This window comes from Echiichthys vipera (assembly GCF_963691815.1).
Source record: "Echiichthys vipera genome assembly, chromosome: Y".
Lineage (NCBI taxonomy): Eukaryota > Metazoa > Chordata > Actinopteri > Perciformes > Trachinidae > Echiichthys > Echiichthys vipera.
Genome location: NC_139849.1, coordinates 1,097,374 through 1,123,534, shown reverse-complemented (window position 1 = coordinate 1,123,534; position 26,161 = coordinate 1,097,374). Strand labels below are relative to the sequence as shown.

The window sequence follows — 26,161 nt, the reverse complement described above, 5'->3', positions numbered from 1 at the left end:
TCCTGTATTAGATATGATTAACATGTCTTTATCAGCAGGTTATGTACCACAGTCTTTTAAAGTAGCTGTAATTAAACCTCTTCTTAAAAAGCCCAGTCTTGATCCTGAGGTACTAGCCAACTATAGACCTACTGTATATCTAACCTTCCTTTTCTCTCTAGGATCCTCGAGAAATTAGTTGCCAATCAGCTGTGCGACTTTTTACATAATAATGAGTTACTTGAGGACTTCCAATTTAGAGCAAATCATAGCACTGAGACAGCACTGGTGAAAATGACTAATGACCCTCTAATAGCTTCAGACAAAGGACTTGCCTCTGTGCTTGTTTTACTAGATCTTAGTGCGGCCTTCGACACTATTGACCATCACATCCTGCTACAGAGACTAGAGCATCTGATTGGCATTGAAGGAACCGCACTGAGCTGGTTTAAGTCTTATTTATCAGATAGATCTCAGTTTGTACATGTTAATGACAAATCCTCCATGCACACTAAAGTTAGTCACGGAGTCCCACAGGGTTCTGTCCTTGGACCGATTCTATTCACCCTATATATGCTTCCCTTAGGAAATATTATAAGGAAGCACTCCATAAATTTTCATTGTTATGCTGATGATACACAATTATATTTGTCGATCAAACCAGAAGAAACCCATCAGTTAGATCAGATAAACTTCAAATGTGCATTAAGGAAATAAAAAGCTGGATGACCTGCAATTTCCTGATGTTAAACTCAGACAAAACTGAAGTTATTGTACTTGGCCCCAAAGGCCTCCGAAACTCAATAGCTAAAGATATTGTTACTCTGGATGATGTTGTGTTGTCCCCCAGCACCACAGTAAGGAATCTGTGTGTTATTTTTGACCAGGATATGTCCTTCGATTCTCACATAAAACTAACAACAAGGACTGCATATTTTCACCTGCCTAATATCGGGAAAATTAGGAACATTGTGTCTCAGAAAGATGCAGAGAAACTTGTCCATGCATTTGTTACTTCTAGGCTGGACTACTGCAACTCCTTATTCTCAGGCTGCTCCAATAAGTCTGTTCAGAGTCTCCAGTTGGTCCAAAATGCTGCAGCTCGTGTACTAACTAAAACAAATCAAAGAGAACATATTTCTCCTGTATTAGCTTCTCTGCACTGGCTACCTGTAAAATCTAAAATAGATTTTAAAATCCTTCTCCTTACCTACAAAGCTCTTATTGGTCAGGCTCCATCGTATCTTAAAGAGCTCATAGTAACGTAATACCCGACTAGATTGCTGCGCTCTGAGAATGCAGGACTACTCGCCGTTCCTAGAGTCTCCAAAAATAGAAGTGGAGGCAAAGCCTTCAGCTACCAAGCTCCTCTCCTGTGGAACAAATTCCCAAGTGTTATTCTGGAGGCAGACACTGTCCCCATATTTAAGAGTAGACTTAAAACTTTCCTTTTTGATAAAGCTTACAGCTAGGACTTACGATAAGATTTTATTCTGCTTAATTCTGCTGCTATAGGCCTAGTCTGCTGGGGGATAATACTTTTCCTGATCCTCTGAGCTTCTCTCCTCTCTGTCTGTATCATTCATGTCTCATCGATGCATGTCACTAACTCAGCCCCCCCCCCCCCCCCCCCCCCCCGTTTGCCACCATAATTATTATCATTGCCATGTTCTGTCACTCTGGCTGTGCCTGTTTCTTGCTGTACTGCTGTATTAAATGCCATAACTTGTAAGTCATATTCACATTGCTTTAGCGATCACTATAGTCACTGTTACTTTGTGGTTGCTTGTATCTCTGAAAGTGTGTCTGTCTTTGTCTCTCTCTGTCTTTGTGTCTGTCTTTGTCTCTCTCTGTCCATCTGTCCGTCTTTTCTCTCTCTCTCTCTCCTTCTCTTCCTCTCTCCGGTGCAGACAGATGTCCGTCCTCCACAGAGCTGGGTCTGTCTGACGTTCCTGTCTGTTATAGTGAAGGTTTTCGTTGCCACCGTACTCTACGGGGGAATTGTTGGGTCTCTGTAAATCATAAATAAGTCACAGAGTGTGGTCTTTACCTACTCTGTAAAGTGTCCTGAGATCACCTTTGTTATGATTTGGCACTGTAAATAAAATTGAATTGAATTGAAACGTCTTCCTAGACAAATAATCATAATCAGTAATATTGTCAATAATAATTGTGCATACTATACCGATACAACATTTAATGAGAAGGTTACAATGCAGGACAATCTGTCTCTAGTTCACTTTAACAGCAGAAGTCTATATTGTAATTTTGAAAGCATGAAGGATTATTTGTCTCAATTTAAATCACCTTTTAATATGATAGCAATCTCAGAGACATGGATACACGAGGATAAAGGTACAGACTTTAAAATGAATGGATATGAAATGTTTAGTGTGAACAGACAGAATAAGAAAGGAGGGGGTGTGGCTTTATATATTGATAGAAATATGGACTGCAAAATGATTGATAACATGTCACTTGCAGTGGAAGAGGTTTTTGAGTGTATAACCGTAGAAATTGTATTACAAAAAAGGAGGAATATTCTGGTAAGCTGTATTTACAGAGCGCCGGGTTCCAATATAAAGATATTTAAAGACTGGATGGAAAGGTTATTTTCGATTAACACCAAACATGACATTATATTATGCGGAGACTATAATATTGACCTAATAAATGCACAAAAACATAAGGGTACGGAGGAGTTCACTGATACAGTGTTTAGCATGAATCTGTATCCATTAATCACAAAACCATCCAGAATAACGGCACATAGTGCTACATTAATTGATAATATATTTACCAATATTTTGGATAATAAAATTGTGAGTGGTTTGTTGTTAAACGATATCAGTGATCACCTTCCTGTCTTTATGGTGTATGACGTGAACTGTAAACTGATAAAAGAAAATGATGTTAGTTACTGTCGGATCAAAACCGAGCAATCTTTACGAGATCTAAAGGTTGACTTAGCGTCTTACAATTGGGAATCTATTTATGATGAGCCAGATGTAAATAGAGCTTACAACTCCTTCTTGGAAATATTTATTACTCTTTATGATAAACATTGTCCAATCAGAAAATCCAGAAAGAAAAAGCACCTAAATACTCCATGGATAACAAAAGGACTGTTAAACGCATGCAAAAAGAAAAATTACTTACATAAACAATTTCTTAAGTACAGGACTATTGAGGCTGAAATTAAATATAAAAAATATAAAAATAAATTAACAAGCATCTTAAGAGAAAGTAAAAAAGATTATTACACTAAATTACTTAATAGTAAAAGAAACAATATCCGAGATATGTGGAAGACACTGAATGGTATAATTGGAGGCAGCTCTAATAGTCCTTGTTATCCAGAGTACTTTGTGGAAGATGGCAAAGTTATCAGTGATAAGGAGGAAATTGTGGAGCGATTTAATAGTTTTTTTGTGAATATTGGACCTGAACTTGCAGGAAAAATTCCAACTGATAATGAACCAATGGGTAACCTAATAGAAACAAATTCCAAGTCACTGTTTCTCACCCCGACAGATGAGAAGGAGGTCTTGGAGACAATAAGGAAATGCAATAACAAAACATCACAGGACATCAATGGCATAGACATGAAAACAATTAGGAACGTAGCAGAAGTCATTGTCAGACCATTTACACACATTTGCAACTTGTCATTTCCGTGTGGACAATTTCCCTCCAAAATGAAAACAGCAAAAGTCATCCCTTTATTCAAATCAGGAGATAAGCACTGTTTTACAAACTACCGTCCAGTCTCCCTTTTGCCTCAGTTTTCAAAAATATTGGAAAAATTATTTAATTCTAGACTACAAAATTTCATTGAAAAAAATAACTTGCTTTCCAACAGTCAATATGGCTTTAGACAGGGTCGCTCAACATCGCTTGCCCTGATTGAACTAGTGGAAGAAATAACAAATTGCATTGAAAAAAAGAAATTTATAATTGGAATCTTCATCGATTTGCAAAAAGCTTTCGATACAATTGACCACAGTATTTTGCTGAATAAACTGGGAAAATATGGCATTAGAGGGACACCACAAAACTGGTTACAGAGCTATTTGCAAGACAGACAGCAATTTGTACAGGTTGATCAACAAAAATCTACTTATAGAACTGTATTGTGCGGGGTGCCTCAAGGTTCCATTTTAGGACCAACTCTGTTTTTAATGTACATCAATGATATTTGTAGCATATCCACAATTATGAAATTTATACTTTTTGCTGACGATACAAATATTGTTTGCTCCGGTGAGAATTTCAAGACACTTTTGACTAACATCACTCAAGAACTTCATAAGTTAAACAATTGGTTTAATATAAATAAATTATCATTGAATTTAAAAAAGACAAAACTTATGCTTTTTGGATATCGGAAAAAAGATATGCCAGTACAAGTAACTATTAACGGCACTATTATTGATAGAGTGCAACAGAATGTGTTCTTGGGTGTTGTAATTGATGAAAAGCTCTCTTGGAAACCTCACATAAGTCACCTGCGTTCAAAAGTGGCAAAATGTGTTGGTGTGATGAAACGATGTAGCCTGTTACTCAATCAAAATGCTTTATTTATTCTTTATCACTCCTTCATAATGTCATATTTAAATTATTGTTTGGAAGTGTGGGGAAATTGCTACAAGACAAACTTGCTACCGCTCGTCACTCTTCAAAAACGAGCCATTCGAATTATTCACAAAGTCAAATACAATGACCACACCCATCCACTTTTCCTTAAGTCATTTAACTTAAAATTAGCTGACTTGGTGAATTATAAAACTGCGCAAATTATGTACAGGGCATCAAAAAATATGCTGCCGGGTAACATTCAAAACCTATTTAGAGATAGAGATGCTCATCACACATATAATTTGAGAGGATGTAATCAGTTGTACCAACCACATGTAAGGACAGCCCTTAAATCTATGTGTGTCTCGGTGAGGGGAGTCATTGTGTGGAACAAACTGGCAGAGGAAGCGAAAAGTTGTGGAAATCTCATTCAGTTTAAAATAATATTCAAAAGAAATATGATGTGTGAGTACCAGAAGGAGTTGCTGAGTTGTTTTTTTTTTTGCGCACTCCTCAAGCTGGGGCTCCACAGCCACGCAGGCACGCACACACACACACACACACACACACACACACACACACACACACACGGGTGCGCATTCACGCACATACACGCGGCGGGCGCACACACGGACACACCCATTGTCCGTCTAGGCGTCTGTCTATCGCTCTGCCTACCTGTCTGTATAGATGCCTGCCTGTCTCTCAGTCTGAGGGTCTGTCTGTTTGTCTAAACACCTGTCTGTCTGAATGCCTGTCTATCTGCTAATTGCCTGTCTGGCATTTGCTCTGTTGCCTATATGTTCTGGAGGGAAGAGGGGGTGTAGAAGCAGGAAAAGTTTGGGCCTGTCTGTCGGTTTGTCTGTCTATATGTCTGTTTTGTTTGTCATGTATATCTTTTTGTCACTACAATATATTGTATTGTTATAATATGTTATTTTGGGTTGGGTGGTGCTGGGTGAGGGGTTGGAAATTTATAAGCGTTGCTTCCTTCCATCCCCTTTTCAGACTGTATGTGTAAATTGTTAATTCTTCTTTTTTCTCTTCTCAATGTGTTGTTTTTTTTTGTTTTTTTTTTCTCATCTTTGGATTACAAGTCTGAAATAAATGAATAATACAATACAATACAAAAAATAACCAAGTCCAGTTGCTTTTGAATGAAACTGCTTTGGGGATAATGATAATTAGTTAGTTACATATTCTGAATTCAAACCATACACAGGGGTTTGCTTAAGATTACAAAGCATTTTATTAATGATAGTTTTCTGTGTATTTTCATCAATGGTTTATTTTACCACTCTTTCAAGAAACCCGTTTCTGGTGTTTTCTGTCTACATTTTACGCCTAATGTGTATCTAATACTGTACTGAATATGAAACGTTGCATTCCTCTTAATTTCAACGTTGTTAGCCTTAGACGACTACAGCTCCCATGGGTCTTTGCCTCAGACAACCTCTGTCAACCTCTGTGTCGCTGTAGTTTTTTAGGATCAACAACTACAAGTACCTGATTTATCTTGGTTACATTAACGATGTGTTCAGACCCATTGACCAAGTATGGTCATCAAGTTAACTCAGAATATAGACATAAAACCTTAGTATCATGTTTTGAGGCTTTTAGAAATGGCATTGAAAGACTATTCGCTATCTTGAATGTTTAAAAAAAAAGATTTTAACGATTGATGTCGGCGGCCATGACAGTTGTGAATCCTTCGACGTGCTCTTGTGTGACGCAGCGACGTCACCAACGATCCTAAATGGGGCGGGATCATAAACAGCGAAATCTAAATAAAGAAAAGGATCGTGCAGAAATTTTGCTCCAAAGTATTTCACTTTTTCTCCAAAAGTAGAAGGTAAGTTTGACTCGCGTTATGATACATTATTAGCTTAATGTGTAGTTGCACGGATGCGATGCTTGAAAAAACACGTAGCTCGGTGGTTTTTTTTTACTCCGTGCAGTTGAAATTAATTTTATCTGCCTGGTGCGACGCCATTACTGTGTATGTGTGTGTATAAACCAAAGGGACAAAATGGCGAAATTGACCGAAAATTTCTGGCTACTCATTTGTCTGTCTCGTGTGCAAAAATTATATAAATTTCTTGGGCAAAAGATGGTTGCATTTTTTGTGAAACACACAAGCGCACATTTTCTTCAGTTTGAGGGTAATTATGGGCCTCAATGAATGAAGTGGGTTTGGCAGGAGTGTCACCATGTTCAACCACGCACGCACACAGAATTGCAACCCTCCAAGTGTTGTGTGCTAAACGTGCTTTTTCTAGTCTGTTCGTGTTTATTCTCCTCAAAACAGGTCAAATCTCGTGTGATGCCGATACGCCGAGCAGCTGCTACTCCAACCCCAGAGAAGGCCCCCTCCGCAGCAGCTGCAGATAAAGGTGAGGCTGGGGTCGTCCATCACCGGAACTAAATACCATGAACGCACCGTCATCACTTGGATAATTACAGCCCAGTGTGCCTGTGTGTTATCCCTGAATATCAAAATCCGAAGTAACTATTACCTAGTATGTAATCAGATTACATACTAGGGATTTGGTTTGGTTTGAATTTGGTTTTTGTGCATAGCGGATGCAGAAAATACAGGATGATAAACATAAAATAATACATTAAATATAAAGTTACACACAAGAAATTAGGACAAAACAATTATGAAGTTCAGTTCAGTTTATTTCCAGACATTTCAGACAAAGACATTTCATGACAAACACAAAAAAATAAATGTATAAACATTCACTCCAACAACATAAATACAATGCATTTTTGCATTTGTGTGTTCCCTATATCCAGCTTTATTTATAAGTGGCATTGCCCTTTTTTGGATCAAACTGATGGTTTGGTGTTAGTTTGGTATGTTTTTCCCCACACCTCAGGACCATAGGTCATGTAGGGGAGCACCAAGGAACAATACAATACATATAGTGTTTGATCATTGAAATATTCTTTAACCTTAATAATGACTGCTAATGTGTGCAAACTTTTGCCTTTATATAATTTATGTGATTTTCCCAACTTAGCTTATTTTGCAATATTATTCCTAAAAACTTAATTTCATTTACTTGTTCAATCTCTGTATCATTTATAATTAAATTTGTTTCCACATTGATTGGACGATTTGCAAAGATTATAAATTTAGTTTTCTTTAAGTTCAGAGTTAATTTATTTGAGTCGAACCAATGCTTCAATATTTTCAATTCATTTTCTACAGCTTCAAATAATGCCTTTAAATCTCTATCACAACAAAGTATGTTTGTATCATCTGCAAATAATATAAAGTGCATTGTTTTTGAAACCAAACATAAATCATCAATGTAAATTATGAACAATCAAGAACATTGACCCCTGGGGGGGTCCACAGGTCACTAACATGGTCTGAGTCAGTGCTATCAAAGTGGGGCTGGGGCTGGGGCCGATCCCAGCTGACATTGGGCGTGAGGCGGGGTCCACCCTGGACAGGACGCCAGTCTATCACAGGACACATAGAGACGAACAGAGACAGACAACCATTCACACCTACGGGTGATTTAGAGTCATCAATGAACCGAACACCTGCACGTCTTTGGACTGTGGGAGGAAACCGAAGAACCCGGAGAAAACCCACGCAGACACGGGGACAACATGCAAACTCCGCACAGAAGGGCCCCAGCCGGGATTCGAACCAGGAACCCTCTCGCTGAGAGACGACAGTGCTAACCACCACCACACCGTGCCGCCCTGTATCTCTAGACCTGAGAAATAAAATGTCAGAATCAAACCGTGCTAACATGCAGACTTAAATTAGATAACACATTTGAGTAGGGCTGAAACAATTAATCGAGTAACTCCATTACAAAAATGCACCAGGGCTTGCATTGATTAGTTTAATTCCTATCTTGTGCGTTCTGCGGCTTGTTCGGCGCAGGGATCATTGTTCCACACGGACCGTTTTTTGCGGAGGCACACCACTACATCCAGAGAAGGTGGAGGATCATTTCACACATAAAAAAAAAGAAGCCAAAAAGGTCCAGTGTGTCCACTATGAACTAGAACTGTTATGCTACAACAGCACGACATCGATGATTCAGCGTCTGAGCCAAAAGCAGCCTGTTGTTAATGATACTTCACAGAGCGCCGGTTTAAGGAGTGCGGTTGCCGTAGTTAAGGACAAACAGGAAGAGAATGCGTAGCTGTCCTCATGAATGCCTGTGTTTAGTTTCTCATGACTATGTTAAAAATAACGTCACCTCCCTGATCAGTCTTTATAGTTTTGTTTGAGTAAATGTGTCAGTGGCGTTTTAAACGTTGCTTTAGAAAATTCATTAACGATAGATATTATCAGGAAGAGAATGACTCGCTCTTCCTGATAATATCTATCGTTAATTCATTTTCTATATTCCCTATCTATCTTTGAAACCTGTTTTTTGTAAACACGGGCGTCAGGTAGAATTTTATGCACCACTTTGAATTGAATTGCGAGTGCCTTCAACTCACACTCCTTGTCTCTCCCCCTAACGTGCACACTCAAACACAAACAAAACACACACACACACACACTGTTAGATTACCACACCAAATAGGCCTACCCCAGACATAATATATATTTTTGCAAAATAACGCAAATTATAAATTTTTCTGCAAAAATTATTTTTTATATCCGATTACCCGATTAAAAAAAGATTTGATAGCTGAAGCCCTACATTTGAGGAGAAAAAATATATACAGTTGATTTGTTGGAGAAACAAGAACAGACAGTGTGTTGCTCGTGTCACCCACAATAGTCAAATGCGTTCAGAATACAAATATATTTAAGTTTTGAAACCAAACATCCCACCTGTCATCAAAACATTGATATTTGGGCTCCATCCACACTATTGTGATTTCATTCTAAAACAGGGTTTTGAAACAAACTATCTGCGTCCACACAAGTGTGTAGCTCCGTATCAAAATGAATCTCTGTCGATATAAACACGCCTGAAAACACATCATGTACAATGGGAATGCACATGCCTATCTAAACAGGAAGTTACTCCGTGGTTAAGAATTGATTTATGAGTTGAAGATACTGCAGGGGAAGAACAGGAATGGCAGGAAAAGTAAGACCTGTGTTTTATTTGCTTGTATCGACTACAAGGTGGAGCTGTGACAGAAAGTAGTGCATGAGTATGTGGCGGTGGAAAACAGACATCATGGTATCCAAAGGTCTCCATTTAGGCCTGTCCAGACATAAACACAACCCCGCGATTTCAAACTAAAGCAGGCTCAGCAGCGTTCCCAAACCATTTTACTGTTCTCCATTTTAGGGGCTCGGAAACGCCGGAGTAGTGTGGACGCGAGGTGTAAACATAGCAGATGTGGTCACTCAGCAGTTACAAGGCCAAATGGTGCACCACAATAAGACAAAACAAGAAAAATCACATGCTGGATGGGCGTTACGATCACGTGAATTGATCAGAGACTTCTGTTGCATGTTCCCTGTTTCCTGCTGCCTCTTCATCAGTGTCCTGACCCAAAATGGGTCACAAACCTTTATTTGTAGGTCCTAACGTTATTACTCAACGTGTATTTCTGAAATTATTTACATATTTTTGCTTTTTAAAATCAGAATCAGACTTCTCTTTATTGCCATCATACTTAGTACAATGAAATGTTGTATGGCTTCTCCCGTACACTTATCAAAACAATAAATAAAACCAAAATAGAAACAGAAACAAAAAGTCAGGAGGCAGCAGCTGGCAAATAGTGTGACAACAAAACGCTTTTAAAAGTGTTTAATATATAATAGAATAGAAATACTTCATTGATCCCATGCGGGGAAACAGCAGTGTAACAGCAACATTACACACAGACTCATCAAAACAGTAATAAAAAAATACAATATAAAAGATACCTAAAATATATAAATAAGTGGACGAATTGTAGTGCAAGTGTAAACGTATAATAATCTAAGGATAATAATCTAAGGTGCAGTGGAAAGATTGAGAACATAAACATATGGTGCTTCTGATTGTATTGTTCTGAGCAGTTTAACTGTTATTGTACAGTGTGATTGCATGTGGCAGGAAAGATTTCCTGTATCTTTCCCTCTGTGCTTGGTCTCAGGCTGGAGTCGTTTGAGTCTGTGGTGGAGAGGAGAACGTTGAACAAACTGTGATCGCAATCTGACCGCTGTGGGATGGAGAGGGTGCTGATCATCGTCTATGATGGATCACAGTTTGTTCAACGTTTTCCTCTCCACCACAGACTCAAAAGACTCCAGCCTGAGACCAAGTACAGAGGCGACCTTCTTGATAATTTCATCAAGTCTGTTGGTGTCACTGCTCTGATGCTGCTGCCCCAACACACAGCAGCAAAGAAAATGGAGGTGGCAACAACTGAGGCTGATTGGGGGTTGAAAGCACTGGAGAAATCAAAGAAAGTGATCTTCACAGTGCCTCCCCCACCATCCAGATGTATATGGGAATGTATATGTGTAATAATGTATATTTACAAAATATACTCTTGGGTAGAAACTAACTATATTGGATCTAAAATATGCTTTTTAAGCTTTATTGGATTAGGGATACAGTGAAGGCAGGTGGAGAGAGAGACGGAATAACATACAGCAAAGGGCCCAGGCTGAAATCAAACCCTGCGTGCTACAGTAAGGACGCAGCATACGTGGCTCATACGCTTTACCATGTGAGCTACTGAGACAAACAAAATGGAAAACTAGGAAAGACAATATTTCTACAGTGGAAAAGTCGGTTAACTACTAAAAACTAAATCTGTTGTTATAGATGGTAGCAGTTGTCAAGAGTTGTACAACTGTGGAAATAACTTTTTGTTCAGTTACTATAATAAAGCTTTTAGGCAATGACACTAACTGTTGCCTGCTTGTCCGAGGCAATTAAAAATAACACTCAAGTTGAGATTGATTTCTGGTTGCCCGAGCGGTCAATAGGATTTTTGAGGGATTGTTAATATAAAGGCTATTATATAAGTGTTTCATATTCTGTTTTTGGCTAATTCACACAAAATAGTTATATTTGCACTGAGAAGTGTGCCACCTTAGTTTGTTTTTTTAATTAAATTTCCTTATGTATCTTTACGTCCCGACTGGTTAAAGATTGTCCAAACAAATATGATGAGAAAGAAAAGGCAACAGTGTCTGACATTTTCGTTGTGGTGCCAAAAAGTTATTTCCCTCAAATAAAAAGGTATTTCTGCAGATCAAAGGGACTGGGTGTCTCTAATGTGTCCCACATAAATATATATATATATTTCTATATATACAATTAAAATAGATGCCTTAATCACATAAATGTCAGCCTGATCACACTATAAACTGCAAACACGATTGTGATTATTCCGTTACAAGAAACAAAGTTTAAAAAAAAAGACATATCTTTGCTATACCCTGGACATGTTTGTTGAGTGCTGAAGCTAACATTTAGCTGAGCCCCCCGAAAAAAAGACCAAGTGCCTGGCAAAAAGAGGCCTGTTATGGTTGCACGATACAACAGCAGGACCAAGGGTGAATGTGTAAATTTGTTGATGACTGGAAAGTGGAACTTCCATGGGTGCAGCATAAAGCAGAAGATGGTGTTTTCCAGTGCAAAGTGTGCAGTACATGATGGTTTGATGTGGTCAGGATGTGACTGGTAAGGAGTGTTTACATGTAAGAGGCATCACTTGCTAAAAGGTATAATTAAATGTTTACTCATTATTGTTTAACAGGCTTTTGGTTTTATTAAGGCAAGTGAACATGACATTTGGCCAAGTAGGTTTCAAAAGCACTTGAGCTTTGATCTTATTGCACATTTGTTTTTGCTCTTAACTTTCTATAATTTCCTCCTCACAGAGACTGAAGCATCCTTGGAGGAGTCACCTGCCGCTTACGAGCAGGCCGCCTCTTCAGCCGCTGCATCCGCTGTATCCGAGGTTGAGGAAGGCAACGCCACGGCAGAGACGGAGCCCACGGAGAATGAAGATAAGGCCGAAGCAGCAGAGGAAGAGAAGGGAGGAGAAGGGACCAGGAAGAAAGAGTGAGTTTAACCGGAGAGCTAGTGGGCAACTCTGAACGCTGCGATGTTTCACTTTGATAGCACTTTTATCTGTTTATATTATCTTTACTTCTGCTGGGAAAAAAGCTGCCTGCTCCTCTCATTGTGACAGTGATGCATTTCCAAATGATGTGACCTGTCACAGCCACATTCAGTAGATGGCTATGAAACGGATGTTTCAACCCCTTTGTCCGCAGTGACCTGAGCGTCATGGAACTTTTTAGCTGCTCAGTCCATATAGGGAAACTCCACAAAGGGGCAGCTTTATCTACTGCAAGCTACAAACTAATAATGCTAATGAATATATTTTTGTTTTGCCCACTCAAAAATCAAACCTCAAAATATAATAATTTTTTTTGGAAGACCCACAGTTCAGCTGTAGGAAATCAAATTGTTGGACATTTCGAAAGCTTTCATCATGCCTTCTTCATGAAAAAGTAATGACCTTTTGTTTTGATAATTTTCCAAAATATGTACTTGGACATTACAAAGAAACAAGTGGGTGAAAACCTCACATTTAGCTGTAGGTGATGAAGTAATAGTGAAATTGAACCTGGCTTTTCACATTAATAACTGATAATTTCTTCTCCTAGACCATGACACTTTTCTGCATATAGTACACTAGCGTAGAAAATCTTGTAGGCTCAAACTACCATAGTGATCATTAAGACAGATGTTCTCAAATTTCATTTTGTCTTTTCTGTCGGTGACAAATGGACAAAGTGACAAATGCAAGGACTGCGCGGCTGGACAGTGTGCAACACACTGCTATGTTCTTCTTCTAAGGTGAGGATGTGATAAAGATGAGGGTGGTAAAGATCACTGTGAAATATTGCATCCAAAGATATGAACCGCTTCACAGAACTTGTCTTGCTTCTATTCTTTGGCGGCAGGTTGAAGGATGGCTCCAAGTACGAGAAATCCAAAGCCAAGAAGGTGAAAAGGACGATACCTGCGTGGGCTAGCGTCACTGGCAGCAAAAAACTTCCTGTTAGCAACTTTGCAGGCACTACAAACAAAGTGGATAATATCCTCATCGAAGCTATTCTGGTGTGTACATGCTCCGTATTTCCACCAACACATCCAGTTATGCTTGTATTTTCCCTTTTTTTGTTTAAAAAAAAAAAATCTGTGATTTCTTGTCCACTCTTTTTATAGTCTTGTAATGATAAGTCTGGGGTCTCATATCAGTCAGTCATGAAATTTATTCTGAAAAAATACCCCGGGATGGAGCTCGACAGGAAGAAGTTTCTCATCAAGAAAGCAATGAAGAAACATTTGGAGAAGGGCACCATCAAACAGGTAACCAATGATAATTGGGGGACATATTTAATATTTATACTCCCTTGCAAGGATACAATAAATGTGGGTAAAGAAAGCTACACAGGCATAAAAATCACTCACGTTTTGGTGAAATTCGCTGTTTTGAAACCGTAATAGGTGACGTACGTGAATCGTGTAGATCCGATGAGAAAATATTTTTGAGGATGGGACATGGAGGTATACCATAGATTATCAGGGAACTACGAATGAACGATAGAATATTTCCTGGCCCTTTTGAGTAGAAGCCTGTGTGAAACAGTAGTTCATGGCCGTGGTGGCTGATGTTGACCGCTGTCCTCTCTGATCTCAGCACGTCAAACACCTGCGCGCTGGGAGACTTGCTCCCTGTAGGCGCGCGGCCACAACGCTCTCGCTACGCTCTTCTTCGTGGGTTTCTGAATCCGCTCCGCTCTGTTGTTGTTCTCAAAGTTTCAGTCTGGTTAAATCACCACATCAATGTCTCTTTCTACTCTGAAAAAAAGAAAGGTTACACAGAAAACCGTCAGTTCACCAGAGAACGCACAGAAAAGTTTTAGTGTCTGTCACTGTGAAGAGTTTACTCTGCAGCCATATCTGAGTGTAAAGAGGAGAAGTTGATCAAAATCATGCTACTCTGCATTTATGTCACGTTCATTTGTGTCAGTCCCGTTTCTGATGAATAAACTTATGTTTCATATGTGCTTGTCAGCCTGGTAAAGTAACTAGTAACTGAAGTAATCAGATAAATGTAGTGCAGTGAAAAGTCAAAAATTTCCTCTGATTTGTAGAGGAGCAGAAGTATAAAGTAGCATGTCAATAAAACACTCAAGTAAAGGAGAAGAACCTCAAACTTGTCCTTTAGTCCAAGAATTGAGTGTAAACCTCTGGTTCACAGGTTTGTTCATTCAACAAGGATTGTTTTTTGACAAGCTTGTTGCACTTTGAGGCCATGACTTATATTTACATTGATAACATAAAGACAATATACTGTATGTACTCCTATGTCTCTGCATTGTTTTACAATATCCATTATTATTAATGTGTGTGTGTGTGTGTGTGTGTATATATATGTATATATATATATATACATATATATACATATATACATATATACATATATATACATGTGTGTGTGTGTGTGTGTATATATACATATACATGTGTGTGTGTATATATATATACGTATATATATACATATACATGTGTATATATACATATATATGTATATATATATATATGTGTGTGTATATATATACACGTATATATACACACATATATATGTATGTATATATATATACATACATATATATATATATACATGTGTGTGTGTATATATATATATACATGTGTGTGTATATATATACACACGTATACATATATATACGTATATACATATATATGTATATATATGTATATACACGCGTATATATATGTGTATATATATATATATACACGTGTGTGTGTATATATATATACGTGTATATATATATATTAGGGATGCTCGATATTGGCTTTTCTGCCGATATCCGATATTCCGATATTGTCCAACCCTTAATTTCCGATACCGATATCACCCGATACCGATATATGCAGCCTTTTTACACCAAAATTCATCACACATCACCTATTATGGAATTAACACATTATGCCTAATTCTATTGTGATGCCCCACTGGATGCATACATAAATGCAACACGGCTTTTCAAATGTAAACACAGTCTGTACAAAATAAGTTATTGAAAAAAGTGCCATTTATTTGTTTGTGTTTTTAGAGAGAATATTTTGCCTCAAACACACTACAGACATTATCAAAACCAGTAAGATGCATAGCTTCAGTCCAGAGTAGTAAACAAACATAGTTCTCTTTTTCCAGACTGAGTAACGACTGAGCCGTAACTTGGCAAATAATACAATCAATAAATTAGCAGTTAAGCTCAACATGCTGACCTGTATTGGATCTAATGAATGAACGATAGAAAAAGTTTGTTTCTCGGTGTCGGCTGTTGCTTCTTTTCATCACTTTGCTGCACAGATGTAGCGTTTAACTCCCCATGAATCTTCTTGAGGTGGGTGATCAAATGTGATGTATTAAAGGAAGACGCCTTGTTTCCTCCTCTCATAACCGACGCCGTGCAGTCATTGCAAAGCGCACATTTACTGTTAGTAGATGACACTTGGAAATACTTCCAAACCACGGACATCTCATGCACCGGGACAGCTGAAGCTTGTTAGCCACGGTTAGCAACCTACGAGTGAAGCGTGTTGTTGTTGTTATACGTCATCAAGCACGTGCCTGTAAACGTCCCATGTTGCATTCACGTACACTCGGAAATGCTGAAGCCTACAGAACTAACATCGGTTGTAAAAACCCGATACCGATAATTCCCGATATTACATTTTTAACTCGATATCGGCCGATAATATCGGCCCACCGATATTATCGGACATCCCTAATATATATATATATATATATATATATATATATCCCGGCTGGGGCCCTTCTGTGTGGAATGTGCATTTTCTCTCAAATTGAATCAGATTGACGCTTGTAGGGGGAGCATGTTGTGCGTGTCAGGTCTGCTAACTCTGGTTTTTATACGTCTCTCCCACAGCTGAAGGGTAAAGGCCTTTCAGGAACCTTCGCCATTGGGAAGACGTCCTACGTGTCAAAGGTATAGTGGTCAAAAGTGAAGTTATGTGTCGGGACTATTTCTTGGCACAAAACAGCAACTTTGTGGATTTGTGTGTGATCTGTTACAATTAGACAAAGCCCTGTGTCCAGGCTCTGTGTTACGCTAAGAGATGTAGGAGTGTTATTGATGTAACTTTTGGCAAAAATGTGGAACTATTTCTTTAAGTCATGAGTTGAGTTAAGTCATTGCAGTGTTTATTTTTTGATGACTAAGTGGATCTTCAGAGGTTGTTCTCAGCAGCAGAATACCTTCAGTAGGAGAATTGCAGAACAATATCCATCCATCTTCAACCTCTTGTCCCTGTCGGGGTTGCGGGGGGCTGGAGCCGATCCCAGCTGACATCGGGCGTGAGGCGGGGTCCACCCTGGACAGGACGCCAGTCTATCACAGGACACATAGAGACAAACAGAGACAGACAACCATTCACACCTACGGGTGATTTAGAGTCATCAATGAACCGAACACCTGCACGTCTTTGGACTGTGGGAGGAAACATGCAAACTCCACACAGAAGGGCCCCAGCCGGGATTCAAACCAGGAACCCTCTCACTGTGAGGCGACAGTGCTGACCACCACACCACCCCGACCGCACAATATCTCACATCTAATCCCTGTGTTAATGATATAGTTTCAACAGTTTACTTTATCCATTTTCCCCTATGAGACTGGGCTGTGTTGGGTTGTAATTGTCATGTCTGTAAACGTATGGTGTTTTAGAAAGCTGCTCAGAAAGCAGAGGCTCTGGGAGACGCCCTCCCTCTCATCATCACTCGGCTCTGTGAGCCCAAAGAGGCCTCATACAACCTGATCAAGAAATACCTGGAGCAGCACTTCCCAAACTTCAACATTGAGAACAGGTACAGAGCATTTCAGACTACCGGGGCTTGTTAAAAAAAAAAAAAAAATTGACCTATTGTTGATGTGGGAAGCTTCAACCTGTAAAAGTTAAATCTTTTTTATAATAGATGATAAATACATCTCTAATCTAAACTTGAACTGATTTAACAGTAAACCACTTAATTGAAGTTCTTAAGGACAACAGACCAAAACATTGATGCTCAATAAAACTCCAGCTTAATATTTAAAAAACAGAACAACAAAATTCTAAAAGATTAAAAACTGCTATAATAGATGTCCCCAGAGCAGTTTCAGTCTAAAACAACTGGACTTATTTGTCCTGGAACAAAGACAAATTCCTAGACAAATAACCAAGTCCAGTTGCTTTTGACTGAAATGATGACCTGGACACATGAGAATATTCATAGGCTATAATAGATGAGTTTTCAGAAATTCAACTTCAAAGATGACAAAGCCACAAAGATGGTTTGAGTGGTTCGGTAACTTGCCATAAAAAGTCTGTGTATAGTTGTGTTAATAGCTTTGCTTATTGAGTATATTAATGATTTACTGCCTGGGTCGTCCTCAGGCCAGACGTCCTAAAGACAGCCCTGGTGAAGGCAGTAGAGAAAGGACAACTGGAGCAAATTACTGGGAAAGGAGCCAGAGGGACTTTCCAGGTAAAGTTGTTTATTAATGAGTTCCAAAATTAGTCGCATCTGTCATTAAAAATTTCCGCTAGCACATAAAATGTTTCATTTTGATGATGAGCTATTGGAAGCATGAAGGCGTCCTCCCTCTGTTGGTGAAATTAAAGCCACTATGGTAGACAAAGATGCAGTGTTTTCCATGAGCACCACAGTCACAAATTCTCCTCTCACTCAATATTATCTGTACATCTTTTAAAGCATCAAGCTATAAATATATGATATATTTTATGTGCAGGATCTGTTTTGTTTGGCAGCATTTAAAAAAAAAAAAAAAACGATTCGGTGAAGGACAAATGACCTAACATCCGAAAAATGTTTTTATCCGACTGCCACAGCTGAAGCGCAGTGGCAACCAGGTCCTGCTCAAGGGCAGCACCATGGAGGATGCCATCACAGCCGCCATCACAGCCATGAATGAACCTAAAACCTGCAGCACCACCACTCTACGCAGATTCTTAATGGACGCAAACAAGGACGTAAAGGAGTATCAGTTAGGTGAGAATCTCGCTCTTGCTTTCATGTCTTCTTCCTCAGGTATTTACACATTTGGTAAAAAATAGTTTGAATGGTTTCCAGTTGAAGCGTGGTGTGTTTTCAGCATCGTTCGCCAGTGAGGAGCTCCACTCCTGAAAGCTGCTTTTCAGTTGGTGAAGTTTATGATTTAGTATATTCAGTTGAATTTGACTGAACACCCCTGCTCCACACAAGCTTTATGTTAGGCTTTACATACGATCCTGTCGCGTTTTGGTGTGCGCATTGTTTCTTGTATCCTTATGAACGAACCTCTCGCTACTTGAAGTTGACTGGCTTGCAGGCACATCTGTCTGTTATTGATACTGACTCAATACAGCTTTAAAGCCCCTGAAAACATTTTCAGATCTTAAGTGTCACCATAACATTTAAATATTCAATATGCAAAACAATCACAGTAAAAATTCAGAAAAGGGGAAGTTCAGAGAAGCTGATTTTGTCACAGGAGTGCTGTGAAGGCTGCATCCATGGACGTTTTTGAACATGAAAACTGGTCACTATTGATTTCATTATAACAACATAAAGGCAGGCTTATCACAGCCGCTGTTCTCTGCAAAGAATTTAACAAACTTTTAGACCCATGTTTCGAACCTACAGGAGGTGGGCGTTCGAGGTTCAAAGGGTAGATTTTGTGTCACTTTCATGGCTTGTTTTATAACATGAAACCCAATCACACTGTGAGCTTATGATAATAAGGTTAATGCATCGAAAATGGTGTCACTAAAAAGGGAAACTCTTTCTTTAGTGGCCAATCTGAGGAGGACCCTGACAAAGTGTAAAGTACTCGGCTGGATGGACCAGATCACCGGTCACGGCTTCACGGGAACTTACCAGCTCTCGTTCCCTTTCTACCCGAGGTACGTCAACTGCATTCACAGGAAAGGGTTTTATTATTTAATTGCTTGATACTCACAATACCTTTTTTTTTGTAATACTTTGTCTCAAGGTTTAGAAATCTCAAGATTTTTGGCTTTGGTGCCCCTCAGTTTAAAAATAAAAGACCCTGTTGATGTCAGCAATGCATGCTAAAGCACACAAACACCTGGAGATACAGACTGTTCTTATGAGATAAATATCTTGTAATTATGAAGAAATTCTAAGTGTATTATAAGATATGGAAGTAATCATTTAAAGAAAAGGTCTCATCTCCAACCTCTTATCCGGGGTCGGGTCGCGGGGGTAGCGGCTCTAGCAGGGGACCCCAAACTTCCCTTTCCCGGGCCTCATTAACCAGCTCTAACTGGGGGATCCCGAGGCGTTCCCAGGCCAGTGTGGAGATCTAATCTCTCCACCTGGTCCTGGGTCTTCCCGGAGGCCTCCTCCCAGCTGGACATGCCAGGAACACCTCCCTAGGGAGGCGCCCAGGGTTCATCCTTACTAGATGATCCTGAACCGCCTCAACTGGCTACTTTCAACGCAAAGTGGCAGCGGCTCTACTCAGAGTTCCTCACGGATGGCTGAACTTCTCACCCTCTCTAAGGGAGACTCCAACCCCCCTCCTGAGAAAACCCATTTCGGCCACTCGCACCTGCGACCTCGTTCTTTCGGTCCTGACCCAGCTTTCATGACCACAGGTGAGGGTAGGAACGAGGACTGACCGGTAGATCCAGAGCTTTGCCTTCCTCAGCTCTCTTTTCGTCACAACGGTGCGGTAGAGCGACTGCAACACCGCCCCCTTGGCTCCGATTCTCCGGCCAAACTCACGCTCCATCGTCCCCTCACTCGTGAACAAGATCCCGAGGTACTTGAACTCCTTCACTTGGGGTAAGGACTCATTCCCTACCTGGAGTAAGAAATCCACCGGTTTCCTGCTGAGAGCCATGGCCTCAGATTTACAGGTGCTGATCCTCATCCCAGCCGTTTCACACTTGGCTGCGAACCGATCCAGTGAGTGCTGAAGGTCACTCACCGATGATGCCATCAGGACATCTGCAAAAAGCAGAGACGAGATCCTCAGCCCACCGAACTGCAACTTCACCCCACCACGACTACGCCTCAATATCCTGTCCATGAAAATCACAAACGGGACTGGTGACAAAGCGCACCCCTGGCCAACCCCCATCAGGAACGGATCCGACTTACTGCCGAAGATCCGGACACAGCTCTCGCTTTGGGTGTACAGAGATTGGATGGCCCACAGAAGTGACCCCCCTCACCCCATACTCCCGCAGCACTTCCCGCCTTCTCCAGATCCACAAAGCCCACGTAGACTGGATGGGCACACTCCCAGGCCCCCTCCAGGATCCTTGCAAGAGTGAAGACCTGGTCCATTGTTCCCCGTCCAGGACGCAATCCGCATTGTTCCTCTTCAATCTGAGATTCGACTATAGGACGAACCCTCCTTTCCAGCACCTTGGAGTAGACTTTACCAGGGAGGCTGATTAGTGTGATACCCCTGTAATTGGCACACACCCTCTGGTCCCCCTTTTTAAAAAGGGGAACCACCACCCCGGTCTGCCACTCCCTTGGCACTGTCCCAGACTTCCACGCAATGTTGAAAAGACGTGTCAACCAAGACTTGAATTGACAATCTCTCGCACAGGGGCCTCCTTCAGACGTTCCCAGTTCACCCGCACTACTCGTTTGGGCTTACCTGGTCTGTCCAGAATCGTCCGCCATCCTCTGACCCAACTCGTCACCAGATGGTGATCAGCTGACAGCTCTGCCCCTCTTTTCACTCGAGTGTCCAAAACATACGGCCTCAGATCAGATGATACGATCACAAAATCGATCATCGACCTTTGGCCTAGGGTGCTCTGGAACCACGTACACTTATGAGCATCCTTATGTTCGAACATGGTGTTAGTTATAGATAATCCGTGACCAGCACAGAAGTCTAACAACAGGGCCCAGTATTTCAAACGTGATCTGACAGGATTATCCTGGTCGGATTGGATTAAATCTAGATCTGATCTGAAAACTGGGTATTTCAACACAGATCAGGAGAATCCTGATCCTGAAGATCAGGGTTTCAGCTCTGGTAATCCAATCCTCCCCTGAATCCAGATAAAAGGCTGATTTGGGTATTTCAAAAGTTAAGTCAGATATCTGGATCAACTTGATACCAAAATTTCAGGATCATTTGAATCCCACCTCAGAGGTGGATTTGACTTGGATTGACAAACTCTCAGCGCATACTTCTCCTAGATATTGTTACTCAAGATGTTTGTTACACTTAAGTGTTAGTGTTGTACTTCTAACAAGTAATTTAAGTAATATCAAAAAATGTAAAGCATAGTAACATTTTTGACCACACTGTAAAACTGCTGTAAATAAAATTACAATTATTTCTCAAATTCTAGTTCACCAAACATTGTAACTTGCATGTACCAAAACAGAGAAAGACAAAGGAATGCAGGGTCCAAACAAAGTTTTATTCCAACAAAAAATAATGTGACCACTAAGGACCATGCTATTTCAAATGTCAAGCTGTTTCTCTAACAGCTTGATTGTTAATTCTGTCTCTTTTTGCTGAAGCAGCGTCAGCTTAATTTGCCGTTTGGCCAGTTCAGTCTGTTTGACTGCCCTTTCGGTCTCCATTTTGAGGAGCCTCTCATAGGCTTCCTCATCCCCGGCATGCCTCTTCCGTCGCCGTCGCTCTGGCGCTGGCGCTGGCGCTGGCTCTGGCCCCCGTGCCTGATGTGGTAGATAGATAAGTTTATTGGTCACATGCAAAGCTAAAACCAAGGTTTAAAAACAGTGTAGTGAAATGCAAAAAAAAACAAGCTCTCACCAATGTTGGAGAGGAATTAGGATGAAGAAATGTTTCTAATTGTGTCACTGACCAATACCATGAAAGTAATGCCATTACAAATTTAAGCAGTTTCAAGCACTTTATTCAAACTCCAATTACTTGAAAGTCTTAAATGTATCAATACAATTAAAGCATTTTCAAGGATTTCCAGCACTCACCCTGTTGTAGCTGAGTGGTCCATGGCTGTGAGTGGACTCTGAAGGTAGAAGGTGTATGAGTATCTTAATCCACAATCCCAAATTGTGTTTATGTAGCCTACACAAAAACATGATATCATCACCAGCATTAGGCTACTGTAGCATTCTGAACCTTCTGAACAAACCTTGTAGTTAATACTCAAACTGTGTTGCGTTGTGTTTTCTAAGCACTGAGCAGGTCTGTACACAATGCAGCCTGCTTATACTGTAAATCTGCCGTGTTGCAAATGACGTGACGCTAATGATAGCCGCTAATGATAGCCCGCTAGCTGCTTAACACACAAGTCAATGGAGCCGCGTTAGCTCCCGTTAGCACGGCCGCGTCTCAATTAGAGATCGCCACGGCCTGCTTTTAATAAGGTGACAATTCAAATAGTTGGCTTGCATGATGTGTTGGTTGCCGTTCGTATGGTATTAAAACCGCTACACAATAGACGACGGTTAACTTACACTTTTGACGTGAAAGTCGGCTCTCTGCTACTCCTTTCATGAAGTAGTCCACCATGTTTCAGATCCCGGAGGCGGAGACTTGAGATTGGGAAATCCGTATCCGGCCAGGTAGGGATCAAGGTGATCCACCCTGCCTGTGTTTTGAAATACTCAGATAAAGTCAGCAGGATCACCGTGATCCATGACTGAGAAAAGGAGGATTTCATTATCCGGATTATTCTGATCCAGATTACAAATTTTGAAATACTGGGCCCAGACGACCGCTCGGATATGGATCAGGGAGGCCGTTCCTCCTAATCACGCCTCTCCAGGTGTCTCCATCATTGCCCACGTGGGCGTCGAAGTCTCCCAGCAGAACTATGTCCCCTACTGGAGCCCCATCCAGGACTCTATTCAGGGTCTCAAAGAAGGCCGAATACTCTGAACTGCTGTTCAGTGCATCTGCACAAACAACAGTCAGTTTCCCCCCCTACCACCCGCAGGTGTAAGGAGGCAACCCTCTCATCCACCGGGGAGAACTCTAACACCGCGGCGCTCAGCCGGGGGTTTGTGAGTATCTCCACACCCGCCCGGCGCCTCACACCCTGGGCAACTCCAGAGAAGAATAGGGTCCAACCCCTATCCAGGAGTACGGTTCCAGAACCGAGACTGTGTGTGGAGGTGAGCCCCCCCCAGATTTAACTGGTATCGCTCCACCTCCCACACAAGCTCCGGCTCCTTCTGCGACAGAAAGGTGACATTCCACGTCCCCAGAGCCAACCTCTGCTGCCCGTGTCTGGTCCGTCAAGGCCCCTCACCTTCACTGCTGCCCGTGCAGCAGCGCACCTGACCCAGCAGTTCTTCCTGCGAGTGGTGGGCCCACAGGATGAGAAAAGGTCTCCAACTTTTTTTTTCTTTTGTGAATGCAATTTGCTTTCCCCAGTATCCACTTTAGTTTGACAAAGTAAATGTCTAGTGTAAACATTTCCTCAGTTTCAGGCCAGCTTGATTATTTAGCAGCTTGCTTTAGACACAACATTCACAAACAATGTTTTTCAGCGCTTTATTTTTTTATTTTATGTCTTTTAGCCCTACTATCCTGTATCCAGACAAGTTTCAGAAGAAAGACGCTCTAGCTACACCCAAGCGAGGGCGGACGGTTGAAACTTCTGACGAGGAGGAGGATCAGGAAGAAGAGTCTGCGGACGAAACTCCCTCTCGGAAGAGGTCGGTGTAAAAAATGTGATCAGTTCTTACTAACTGAGCTTGCGAATGTTCTCAGTTGTCCAGGTCATCGTTGTCACCAAAGCAATTTCAGTCAAAAGCAACTGGACTTGACTATTTGTCTATGAAGACGTTTCACCTCTCATCCAAGAGGCTTCATCAGGTCATGTACGCATCTGACCAGGCTGGGACTAGACCAGGACCAGGCTGGGACTGGTCCAACTATCTGGTCTGGAGATCCAGGTATTTAACCTTTCACAAGGCCGATGATGTCACTGGAAGCTGGAACTTTGGCTACTTTCACTTTTGCAGAAAATGTCCCAGTTTGAAATGACTGTCACTGGAGTGACAGTTGTTGTTGAAAGTACTTTTGCATAGATTGCTTCTTTTCCTCCTCTTTCAAACCATCTGTCCTCTCTGTCCAGGATGTGGACATTGTTGTCATCAAAGGAGTGGGCTTTCTCCTTGAGTTGTAAGTGGACAGCAGAGTCCAGGCCTGAGGAGGGAGCTCTCCTGTGTTGGGTCGTGCGTTTATGCAGTGGTTGTTTTGTTTCTCCAATGTAGAGATCTTTGCGTTCCTCGTTGCATTAACAGCACAAACCAGATTGCTTTTGTGGGTGTGTGGTGTTCTGTCCTTGGGATGAACGAGTCTTTGTCTGAGTGTGTTACTGGGTTTGAAACACATGCAGATGCAGTGTTTGTTGAAGATCCTCCTGAGTTTTTCTGATAGCCCAGCCACATACGGGATCACTCTGTTGTTTCTCTTGTTTTCTTTTTTAACCACTTTGGTTTTCTTTCTGGAAGCAGCTGCCGTTTTCACAAAGGTCCAGCTGGGTAGCCACAAGTTGCGAGGGTGCCTCTCAGGTGCTTGCGTTCTTCCACTTGTCGTAATGACCAAATAGAGCACTAACGGAGTCGAAACCTACTTCCCACAACTGTCACTCTACGACGGGCGTTTACATCTGCCTTGTGAGAGGTTTAAATACCTGGATCTCCACACCAGATAGTTGGACCAGTCCCAGCCTGGTCCTCGTCCAGTCCCAGCCTGGTCAGATGCGTACATGACCTGATGAAGCCTCTTGGATGAGAGGTGAAACATCTTCCTAGACAAATAACCAAGTCCTTTTGACTGAAAATTGCTTTGGGAGTACTTACTAACTGCTTTTCTCAGAACCACAAATGTATGGAATGTCATGTCCAAATGGTTAAAAATGATTCCAGCCTGAGAACAGTTAACAATTTAAGTAGTACACAATGAAAAATCTATCAAAACCTAAAAGAGTAGCAGAGACTATAATCTCTGTAAAGATGTCCCTTTTTAGAGAAAGAGTATTCATGTCCACAACCATTTTAAAATGTTTATACCTCCCTTGTGTTTTTTGTAAGCTGCTGAAAACTCAATTCCTTGCTCAATCTAAATAAAGGTGTGGTTTGGAGTCAGCATGCAGGTGTTAATCTTTTAATTGATGCAGTTTTCCTTTAGCCATGCACCCACATGTGATGTGTACATCATTCCACTCCTACTACTTAAGTGACTGCTCCATGTTCAAATTACTTGTAGAAAATCTGTGAAGAGCCCTCCACCCAAGGCTCGGTGCCCTCCACCCAAGGCTCGGCGCCCTCCACCCAAGCCTCGGCGCCCTCCACCGCAAAGAAACCCCAGAGCGCTAGTCAGTCAAAACCTAAAGGCAGGGGACGCCCCCCCGCGAATAAGTCTCCAGCCAAGAAAGTGGTGTCTGGGGTAACGAAACCAGCAGCTTCTAAGACAGAATCCACACCGCCATCTAAAGCCACACCTGTCAAGAGAGGAGCTCCCGCGAGAAAGCCCAAAACACCGGCTGTCAAAAAGCTGGCTAAAAGAGGGTCCAAGCGGCTGGTGTCCAGAGAGTCATCC

At 41.1% G+C, this 26,161-nt stretch overlaps 1 protein-coding gene and 1 long non-coding RNA gene across 4 annotated transcripts; one reads left to right on the top strand and one right to left on the bottom strand.

Annotated features, from left to right (window-relative positions):
* The first annotated feature begins 6,313 nt into the window (after window positions 1-6,313).
* Window positions 6,314-26,155, top strand: LOC310966163 (heterochromatin protein 1-binding protein 3-like). 2 transcript variants are annotated; one of them, XM_083940005.1, is made up of 13 exons: window positions 6,314-6,409; window positions 6,866-6,950; window positions 12,389-12,572; window positions 13,314-13,376; window positions 13,484-13,640; window positions 13,749-13,892; window positions 16,505-16,564; window positions 17,303-17,442; window positions 18,012-18,102; window positions 18,468-18,627; window positions 19,409-19,520; window positions 24,133-24,270; window positions 25,829-26,155. In XM_083940005.1, the coding sequence occupies exons 2-13, from the start codon at window positions 6,881-6,883 to the stop codon at window positions 26,010-26,012; spliced, it is 1,503 nt and encodes a 500-aa protein (XP_083796131.1). In that variant the 5' UTR covers window positions 6,314-6,409; window positions 6,866-6,880; the 3' UTR covers window positions 26,013-26,155. The 2 variants fall into 2 exon arrangements, with proteins under 2 accessions (XP_083796131.1, XP_083796132.1); XM_083940006.1 differs by lacking the exon at window positions 13,314-13,376.
* On the bottom strand, window positions 22,017-23,131 carry LOC310966201. 2 transcript variants are annotated; one of them, XR_014593802.1, is made up of 3 exons: window positions 23,065-23,131; window positions 22,576-22,672; window positions 22,017-22,299 (listed from the first exon to the last, which is right to left on the bottom strand). It is a non-coding gene; the product is annotated as an uncharacterized lncRNA (long non-coding RNA). The 2 variants fall into 2 exon arrangements; XR_014593801.1 differs by having other exon boundaries at window positions 22,017-22,672.
* Window positions 26,156-26,161: the final 6 nt, after the last annotated feature.